This window comes from Sinocyclocheilus rhinocerous, unplaced genomic scaffold (assembly GCF_001515625.1).
Source record: "Sinocyclocheilus rhinocerous isolate Xijiao unplaced genomic scaffold, SAMN03320098_v1.1 scaffold730, whole genome shotgun sequence".
Lineage (NCBI taxonomy): Eukaryota > Metazoa > Chordata > Actinopteri > Cypriniformes > Cyprinidae > Sinocyclocheilus > Sinocyclocheilus rhinocerous.
The window spans coordinates 1675854-1686879 of NW_015670605.1; the positions used below are offsets into that span (position 1 = coordinate 1675854).

At 33.6% G+C, this 11026-nt stretch overlaps 1 protein-coding gene across 1 annotated transcript in view; it reads left to right on the plus strand.

Moving 5' to 3' along the window:
• The window catches only part of LOC107734282 (collagen alpha-6(VI) chain-like), a 56430-nt gene extending 55179 nt beyond the window's left edge, over positions 1–1251 (plus strand). The window contains exons 41-42 of the mRNA XM_016546204.1: positions 605–643; positions 997–1251. Coding sequence (XP_016401690.1) covers positions 605–643; positions 997–1193 — 236 coding nt within the window. The 3' untranslated portion in view covers positions 1194–1251. The remainder of the gene's footprint in view (positions 1–604; positions 644–996) is intronic.
• The last annotated feature ends 9775 nt before the right edge of the window (positions 1252–11026 follow it).

An 11026-nucleotide genomic window follows, 5' to 3' on the forward strand; every position in this document is an offset into this window, starting at 1 on the left:
GTTTTAATTGTTTTGTCTCGTCACTACGGCCGGACAGGGCATCACAATATGGTAGGAGCGTAACATTTCAATCACACGCTTGAGGTATTCGGCCAATCACAACGCACTGGATAGCTGGCCAATCAGAGCACACCTCGCTTTTCAGACTGATGAGCTTTGTAAAACTCGACTCGTTTCAGAAAGGCAGGGCATAGAGGAGAAACAATATTGTACAGTATGTGGAAAAGAATGTGTTTTTGAACCTTAAACCACATAAACACATTTCATTACATCAAATACACAAAATAATGTTCTTTTTAGCAGCATCATATGACCCCTTTAACTAGTATTTTTTTAGGAAAAGGAAAACCTCTCCAGGCCAAAATGACCGGAACATAACATGAGCGTTAATTAATTATTTTTTTTAATATATTTATATTTAATACATTAATTAATATTTTAAAGTTATAATGCATTATGCTTCATTTCCTCTTTTACATATAGGCATATAACCATTTATAATTAATTTACTTAATACATATAATATTTTAATCGATATAATGGATGGTTTATGTAGGCCATTTACCTGTACAGTGTTTTGAGATTCTTCAAATTTCTCCCACAGAATCTGAAAATCTTCAACAGGATGATTCCAGTTTCAAGGGTAAAAGACACATTTACTTAACGGATATGCCATAGACTACCACTGTTTTTATTTAAAGCTAATTATAATTTCTACAACCTAACCCAAACCATAAAATATTTTACATTTTTAGAATTAAATCAGGTTCATCGCTCTTTTTTTTTTTTTTTTAAATGGAGATACATATGAGGAGCATTCCTGATTCACTAAAACAATCATGTAAATCAAGTATAAAATTATTGCTGACCTCAATATGCATGGTGAAATATGCAAGTATCAAAAGTGTGACTATTTTAAATGGCTTCAAACTGATCAGCCTGATCTTCACTGCGTGTTGCTTAAAACCTTTATTTCTATTTTCTTTCTGCTTATAGATGTTTGCCAGCTCAAACTCGATGCAGGAACTTGCTCAAACTTTTCAATGAAATGGTTTTTCGAAGTCCGCAGTGGTGAATGTGTCCAGTTCTGGTACGGAGGCTGTGACGGGAACAGCAACAGGTTCAACACTCAGGAGGACTGTGAGATTCGCTGTCTCAGGGCCAAAAAATATCTCCAAACATCTAAACTGTGATACAGTTGTGGTGAGAATTGTTGGCACCCTTGGTAAATGTGAACAAAGAAACATGTGGAAATAAATCTGCATTAATCCCTTTGATCTAAGGGAATTTAAAGAAGGGAATAAGAATTTAAAATGGAGGGAAAATCTCATTATGAAATAAATGTCTTTCTCTAATACACATTGACCACAATTAATCATACCTTTTTATCCAATACTTTTTGCGACCTCGTTTTCCCAAGATAACAGCTCAGTTCACCCCACTCATTTTCTATAGGGTTCAGGTCAGGGAACTGGGTTGGCCAGGGCAGAACCTTCGTTTTGTGCTCAGTGACCCATTTTTTGTTTTGATTTTGATGTTTGTTTTTGGATCTTAGTCCTATTGGAAGATCTAACTATGGCCCATTAAAATATTTCTAACAGAGGCAGTCAGGTTTAGATTTTTTTATCTGTTGGTATTTGATAGAATCCATGATATCATGAATCTGAACAAGATGTCCAGGAGCTCCGGCAGAAAAATAGGCCCACAACATTAAAGATGCAGCAGTATATTTCATTGTACACATAGGGTACTTTTTCACCCCTGTGTGCACCAAACCCATCTTGAGTGTTTGCTGCTAAAATGCTCATTTTTAAATTTCATCTGACCATAGAACCCAGTCCCGTTTGAAGACCCAGTAGTGTCTGGCAAGTGAATATGCTGGAATTTGTTCTCGGATGAGAGCATTTTCGTTTCTTGTTTTTTTTTTTTTTTTTTTTAACCCTCCCAAACAACATGTGGTGCTATAGGTGCCGTTTGATAAATTTTTTATGCTTTTTTCTGTAGCTCTCCAGCTGTGATCCTTGGCCACTCAAAATATCCTCCTCAGCTTGCATTAAGACAATCTAGACACGTCCTCTTTCATAATTTTATATTTTTATATAACTTTAATACTGTATCAGAGCACTGCCTTTGTACTTTTGACTGAATTGTTTATCAACTTTTATGATGGCTGTTGTTTATTGATTATTATTCAATAAATAATATTTTATTTGCCATCTTGGAACGGTCTATGTGTTGTCATTCATGGTAAAAATCAACGAGTTTTCCAAGATGCCACAACATTGCACAGCATCTGGTTGTAAAATTAGCCAAAATTTAAATTCACAAAGAAATGGGATAATCTTTGACAGTTAAAAATGTGTTGGTTTGTGTGTTAATATGTATTAACTCAATATTACAGGTTTTATAAACTCTGGTAACTTTTTAATGTCGTGTTTGCTAATGGCTTCATCTTGTATTGTGTTAGTTCAGCGAAATCATCTGTCGAAGTTTATTGCAGATATAGATATTCATGCATGCCTATAACTACAGTTGCATTGCAGATGCACAGTCAACTTGCTCTCCAGTGTTCACAGACCGGTGTTTTGAGTGTTCCAATATGGCAGACGGATTATGTATAGTGGCCCATAGAAAGAGCCTCTAATAAGGCATCTACCTATACACATATATGATTTTTACTTTCAACAACACCTTGTATTGCATTGACCAGCGTTATGCTGGAAAATCCCTTAACAGTTGAAAGGATACTACGAAAAAGATTAGGCTTTCCTCAGTGGACATTTAAACTAATGTTTTATTGTGAATATGAGACTGACCTGAAAAATGAATGCTGTATCTGATGCAGGTAATCGGGAAAAGACGTGAATGGCGCAATCTAATAATATAAAATATGGTCATACAATACAAATGCCAGCAATTCCACTTTGGAAGTTTGTAATGCCTATAGACCTTCATTTGATATAAGAAGTGAAGAAACAGGTTTGTGACCCAATAAAAATAAGAATTAATCAATATATTGACCAGAAATGTTATGATATATGACACAAATATTTACAGATAGTTCAAAGGATCCAGGATCTAAGAAAACAGGAGTTGCAGCAGTTATACCACAACATGAAATAGTGATTAAAAAAAGACTCCCAGATTTTTTTTATCTGTATTTACAGCAGAGTTGGTAGCTACACACTCTACGACGCTCCACACTCCAGTTCAGTTGGTGGCGGTAATGCACTAATAAGCTATTCTGCCAACAGCCAATAAACAATAAAAGAAGATGATGCAGGCAATCACAGTCGCTCAGTCCATTTCTCTCGGGTAATATATGGTCTATTCATAATCATTTTTGTAATACCAAGCAAGGTTAAATAAATTCATACTAAAATCCTTCAAAAATGTTATCCTTATAAGTTATTTGTATCCAAGTTTATGGATATTCAACCAGAATGCTCTTTTTTTGGATCTGAAAATGAATCAGTGCTTCATCAGTTCTTTAGATGTCCCTTCACAGTATCATTTTGGACTGAGATTTAAATTTTGATTTTTACATCCTTTAATAACCTCATTGATATTACAGAAGAAATGGTCCTGTTTTGTAACACTGGCTCTGCTCTTTTAAATAATACTGTTAAATACTGTTAAAATCTTGTGCTTGCTAGGAAAAGGTCATATTCACAAGTCTAAAGTTACAGCTTCTAAACCAGATTTTATTGTATTTTACTCTGAATTAAAAAGTTTATCTGATTCCCTGTGTAAATTAAAAATAATCAAAAAAGCATTTAAAACATATCAGATTTTAAATAAGATTGAGCCATTATAGAGATTCGAGGTTTAGATCATTTTTCCCCTGTCCCCCCACTTGAGTCAAAACGAAATGTAAAACACATTTTTTTCTTTATTTTTATTATTATTTTTTTAAATGTATTTTATTGTATTTTATTTATTTATTTTAATTGTGATGTCTTCTTTGTTTATACTTTAAATCCCTCGTTATATGTATATATTGATTGTTCTTACTCACTGTTAAATTCAATTGTTAACATACTTCAACAGTCTGTTTTACAATGTCAAATATTACTTGCAAAATGTTAATAAAAAAAAAAGTAATATACTCTACATGTAAACAAGGTAGGCTACGAGAGGCCATGCTTAAGTCACAGCTGAGGGGCATAACCAATTTCTGTAATATGTACAGTAAGATACTGTAAAACGTCTATATTACTATAAACAGCAAAGGATTATGGGAAAATATATGGTCACTACTGTAAATTTTCTCTACTATAATTCAGACTACAGTGAACTTTCCCGCGAAAAACTGACCAATGGCAAGAGAGATTTCTTTTCAAGCTTTTTTAAACTTTGAGGTGGAAGTGGCGGTTAACGGACAAAAATAATGAATAATGTACCAGTAACTCACCAAAAAGGTTAGTATATTATTTTTTACCTTATGTAAAATAAACATCTTTTTAAATTTTCACTTGTAATGTTAACAGCGAAATAATCGTGTCCTTTTTCACGTCGGAAGGGTTTTGGTGCCTTTTTTTCTGACGGTTGGCTGGATCGCTGTCAAACATTAACCTCTATCAGCAGGTTCCAAAACGGGTGCAAAACATCTATATCTGTGTGCAAACACACACAGGCCCATCCAACTCACTAAAAAACGATAGGAAGAAATATTCTTTTTTATTTATAACTGAAATGTTGATGTGTTCTAATATACAGTCAGGCCATGAAATGCGCCTAACACCCGCATTTGTGGTCTATTCTCCCGATTTAATTGACTATAGATCCCATTAATAATTCACTGGAATGCACGAAGGATCTCTCGTGTTTCTTCTCAAATCCTCACGTCTCTTTCCAGGTTTGTTTGTTTTCTCAGGTAAATACAATTTATTAGGCTATCTGTCAAAATGACGGAAATCACTTTGAAATAGGCTATGACATAGTATCACGCAATGCTAAAGTTTATAAACATATTTGACTAGGGCAACGTATGTTACATAATACACACACACACACACACATATATATATGTATATATATATATATATATATATATATATATATTTGTATTAGGCTACTAAAGTGATATTTCACCCGTCCGTTATTGCTGTGGAAAGAATCGCACTTTTGGGGTTATTCATGGTCTATTAAAGGTACCTATGCTTTTACACTTTTAAATGTCATTTTAATGTTCGATGGTTGAAGGGTGAGTAGAATAATGTCATCTCATTGTACCCAGCTTTTAAAAATGCTTATTATTGCATTTATAGAGAGAACCTTTCACTGATTGTTTACAGTGTAACGGAAGTTGCTCCCATAATTCGCGCAAAGCGTCATGGGGCATAGAAAAAAGGTGGATACTTTTATAGACCTTATGCACCAGAGAAACAAGCACGCAGCTATCTTCAGAGTGTTGACTTTGAACTTCCGTTTTTGCAGTAGCCCTGTATATTTCTGTAGCATCGCTGTTGAAGAGTAATTAGCTGGTGAAGTGGATTTACTTATTGCGCTTTAATAGTATGAAAAAGGACAACATATACTGCACATTTGTGGACCGTTCTCCCAATTTAATTTACAATATATTCCATTAATAATTCAGTGGAATACACCAAGAATCTCTCGTTTTTCTCCTCAAATCCTCACGTCTCTTTCCAGGTTTGTTTGTTTTCAAGTTATATACAATTTATTATCTGTCAAAATGACAGAAATCACTTTGAAATAGTAACACGCAATGCTGACGTTAATGAACATTTTTAATTAAGGCAATGTATGTTACATAATACAGATATATTATAGTGATATTTCACCCGTCCGTTATTGCTGTGGAAAGAATCGCACTTTTGGGGTTATTCATGGTCTGCTTTTTATCCGCCATCTATCTTTTTGTTGCTCCGCTCGGCTAATGTCCGTCCCATGCACTGAAAGCTCTCTCCTCCACATCACGAGTAGACACGCCCCTTATTGCTGATTGGCTACAAGTTTGTTTTGTTATTCGGCCTGAATCAGTTTTCTAAAGTGTTTTTGATAAATCACATACCCTGCCTTTAAATGTTCACCCTACATACATACAGTGGAAGAAATGTAAAATATTGGTGTCAATGTACAGAAAAAAACCCTCAAACTAACAAAATCAGATTGCAATACTTCATAAATAACATTATATGTATTTAAAATATTATAATAAACATTAAAAAATGTTTTGATATCATTTTTCCAGAGTCCTGTATTTGAAAGTCTGTTATTCAGGTTATGTGTGCTCTAGGGACCTGCTGATTATTTTGTTTGATTCCCCTAGGTGGCAGAATATACTACAGTAGAAAAAATAATTCCTCCTCTCATTTTCTATACAAGAGTTATTGAAATATAACTGAAGGAAGGCGACTTGTCCTATTTAGCGTCTACAAGTGTCCTTTGCAATAACAGGTTTTGTAAACTACATTACCCAAAATATTAAAATTTTCTATATGCTATAGCAGTTTTCTTGATTATTGCTTGATTTTCTTCATTTGTTATTTTTGTCTCTGAGATGCACAACTAGTAATATGCAAAATGGTATAAACGAATGAGACCAAATATAGTTTTTGTGATTACAATATAGAACATGTTCCACATCCTCCAAATTTGTATAATTTCACTTCTGTGCAACACTAGGATTTTGTCCCCTATGTTAAGCATCACCTTCCTCTGGCCTGCCTCCTGGAGATGTGAGGCCCCTCTGTGCCAAGCACTGGTGGTCCATAATCTTCATCAGAAACGGAAACAAAGAAATACGTTTTTATGCACACAGTTGTTTGCACTGCAATAATATCTATTTCACAATATCAAAACATACATTTACTCAAATGACACTTTTACATATTTTGTCAAATAACAGGTTATTGGCTTAGCTGCTGTGCTTTTACATTTCAAAATTATAATTCTATCAAATAAATGCGTATTCTCATTGTAAATACAGTAATATATGAGCTTACCAGTCAAAAGCAGAGTCCTGCCCTATCCCTTTCTTCAGGAAAAGTGAGCTCAGTTTTTCTCAGAGTCATTGGTGAGTGACCCACCTCTTGAGAACTAACGATTTAAATAATACTGTGTTAAAAATGCACAAATTAAGGAATTAACCAAGTGACTTCAGCTTTAATGAGGATCTGAGTTATTTTTGATAACTGAGATATTACCAACCCAACACTGTACCCATCCAAACACATCTGAACCTGAGCTATGTGAATCAAGTAATGAATGATAGGTTTAATGTTCAAAAAATTACCATTTTTGGGTTCTAACATTTTTAAAAATGTTTTTCTTGCCTGACATAAACAATGCTAAAATGCTAGTTTTGTCTATCCATGTTTACAGCATGTCATGCCTTATATGTGGTGTAGGAATGTGTCTATGTTGTGTTTTTCTGTATACAGACTGCATTAGACAAGACACATGTTGTTTGGAAGAGCAGCTGGGATCTGAAGCCAAAATGCTTTCTTGTGGTCTTCCATGAAGTGAAGTGGCTGACAACAGACTGGTTATGGAGAGTAGGATTCAACTGGTCATGTGATCTCATGAGAACTTGATCTCAGCTGCTCCATGCAACCCTGGTGACCAAAAGTTTGAAATAATTAAGATTTGTTATTTTTTTTATTTTTTATTTTTGAAAGAAGTCTCTTATGCTCACTGAGGCTGCATTCATTTGATCACAAATACAGTAATAATAGGAATATTGTGAAATAATATTGCAATTTAAAAGAACTGTTTTCTATTTTAATATATTTTAAAATGTAATTTATTTCTATGATGCAAAGTTGAATTTTTGTGTCTTCAGTGTCACTTCAGGAATCAATATACTGATTTGCTGCTGAATTATTGTTGGTGCTCAATTATTAATAATGTTTTTTTATGATTATAAACACCAGATTTCATGTCTTTGACACCAAATGCCATTGGTTCTCACAAATGCCTTTATCCATTACAGAGTGCCAACTTGAATGTGAATGATATTAAAGCTATAAAATAAGTTGAGAAGATCTGGAAATTTAGCACATAATCAGTATAATGCTTTTTTTGCACATTTTAGTTTATTCAATAGAGAAAACAACCACTTAAAGGCGTGGAATGACATGAGGGTGAGAAATTATGACATGATTTTCCTTTTTTTGTTGAACTAAATTAGATTAAACTAAGAATTTAAGGAAGCAACAAACACACAGCTGTCAACATCTGCAATAATCCAAAAGGGGAATGTGAACACATTGCGTTCAAGCTATTTAATGGTTAGGATAAACAAATGATAAATCTATCATGCACTTGTGGGTCTGTATATACAGGTTTTTGAAGTCATCTTCTCCTAAAATGGAAATTGTGGTGTTGAGGAGTGGTTTGATAAGTTTGTATGAACAGTTTCTGATTTTTAGTTTCTCATTCAGAGTCTTCGGGTTGGACTCGTCCCATCCATGCCTGGGCTCTGTGTAAGTTCACCTCTTTACTCTCTTCCTTTATTATATTTAGATTATATTCAGAGCTGTTTGTACCGAGGTAATCATATGATTTATAGTATTTTTAAAATCATTAGTTTGTGAGAATGCCTATGTTTATAAGAAATACTTCACAGAAAAGATGACTTGAGTTTTTCAGGTTTGTTTAAAAAACTATTAAAGCAATCTTAAGCATAGATTTTATTTATGTGTTTAATTCAAGTCCCTTTTTCTGGATTCAGATCTATCATGAGTGTCATGTTCACTAGCCAGTATTTTCATAGACTCAGGCCTGATTTTAAACACATTAGGAAAGAAGCATAGAGCTGGCTATCAATCCTTTGCTAAATCTGGGGACACTTTTGAAGCTGCATTTCAAATCTATAGGAGCTCTGCTTCCGTTATTGTTACTGGCTTGGGATGAATATGAATTAGAAATATTAGAAAAGTTTTAGTGTGAAACTTGCCTGTTGAATAGCATTTGAAAATATGAGCGTTTGGTTACATTTCAAGACAAAATGATACCAAGCCAGTTTATGTTGACTAAATGCTAAGTCTTCACTTATAAAATGTAACATTGAATTAAATAATTCCTATAATTGATTTTAATTTTAATATGATTTAATTTAAATTTAGTTGTAATTCTATAGGTGTATGTATATATATATATATATATATATATATATATTAGTGCAGTCAGTCTATTAAAAAATTAACTAATTAACCACACCTTTTTTTTCTTAAATTAATCACGATTAATCCCACCTAACATTAAAGTTTTTAAATATAATTTTATATTACAATAATTTCACATTCAATCTTTAATGAATTTAATGAATTGAATGAATTCAAATTAATGTAGAAACAGCATAAAGAACAGTATATTTTTAATATTTGTTTAATGGCATCTTTTTTATGACTGAAGACAAGTATCACTGATACCAATATTATTGATGCCTCTATTGTTGTTTTCCCCCATTATTTAACCATTGACTAGCCATTCAACATTACAGTATAATTGAGAGCTATCAATTTGAACATTTATTAGACTTTAAAAAATAACAACTAATTTAAGGGAACTTAAAACAGTATAACGGCTGACAGACATAGTCGGTTCAACGTACAGTATATAAATATAAATATTAAAATAGGTACCCCTTAGCTTCAATATACTTAGTATAAATAATTTGTAATTTTCCAGGTTAATACCTCTTTATTCCCTAAATGTTGCAGACAGGCTACTGTATAGGTACACTATAATTACAGGTACGCTGTAAATTCGGTTTACTTACACTGTAAATTGCGGGCTGTAATCTACAGCGTTACCATATTTTGTAAAAACGGTGATTAAATAATATTGAAGACTGATAAAATGAATCATAATAGTTTATCATTTTGTAGTAGTTTATAATTTATTTACATTTATGTTCACTAATTGTGAACATGAAACACTGAAGGACCTGAAAGTGAATGATGTTTCTAAACCATCTGTCCTTGAGATGCTTGAGATGTCTGCCTGTTCTTCATCTGCCGGTCTGGATGTTCATCTCAAATAAATGTTTTGTTTAACTGTAGGCAGATGTTCTGAGGATGTAAGAGTAATTGAGAGACGATCCACAAACATTAGCCCTTAAGAGGAGAACCCTCTCAGTGCTGTCCTACATAAACAATCAGACAACAGTGGATGTGTTTTAGCTCATCCTTGAAATGTTTATCTGAGAAACATGACATGCATACATTACATATTTTTGTATCTGAAGATTTGTTAAATATATGTATAGATTTGGAGTTGCTCCATTTGTGTGCAGTGTAACAAATCCGCAAGACCGAAATGTAATTTCGTCAAATGCTGCTGCAAGCATGCTGTACTGGTGGTGTGCATTTGATCTGTTTAAAATAGTTTGTGATTTTGCTGACCTAATGGCCATTGTTTACACAAATAAACATGAAGTGCGCCATTTGGGACAAGGCCTTTGTGTGCTAAGAAGTATAAGTGGTCGTAGGCCAGTAACTCACAAAAACGGTAGCTCACATATCTCAATTTATCAGTCTTTACAAACATTCTGTTTGTTATTTTCATATAAAACAGGAAAGATCAGTGGGAAAATGCAAAGATCTCATTCTCTTTCAACTTGTATAATTTTTTTTACATGCATATTATTTTTGTAATTCTGTTTGGTGATGCAAGTTGTGCAGAAACTTTTAACATCATTGGTTGCTTTTTTTCAGGGAACAAGCATGGAGAAGGAGTGGGGATTACTTGGCTTCCTTGTTCTGTCATTATGTTTTCTTGTCAGCAATGGCCAAAACATTGGTAGGGACAGGATTTACTAGATTAGATTATTGGTAAATTTATTTTCAATTCTGATTGTTGTTTTCTTCTCTCAGTCTGTGCACAGAACACAGTGGCTGACATTGTATTCCTGGTGGATGGCTCAAACAGTATTGGGCCGGCGAACTTCCAACAAATCCGTGAATTCCTCTCCTCGCTCGTAGAGAAATTTGAAGTTACTCCTGACAGAATCAGGGTCGGTTTGGTCCAGTACAGTGACACGCCGTATACTGAA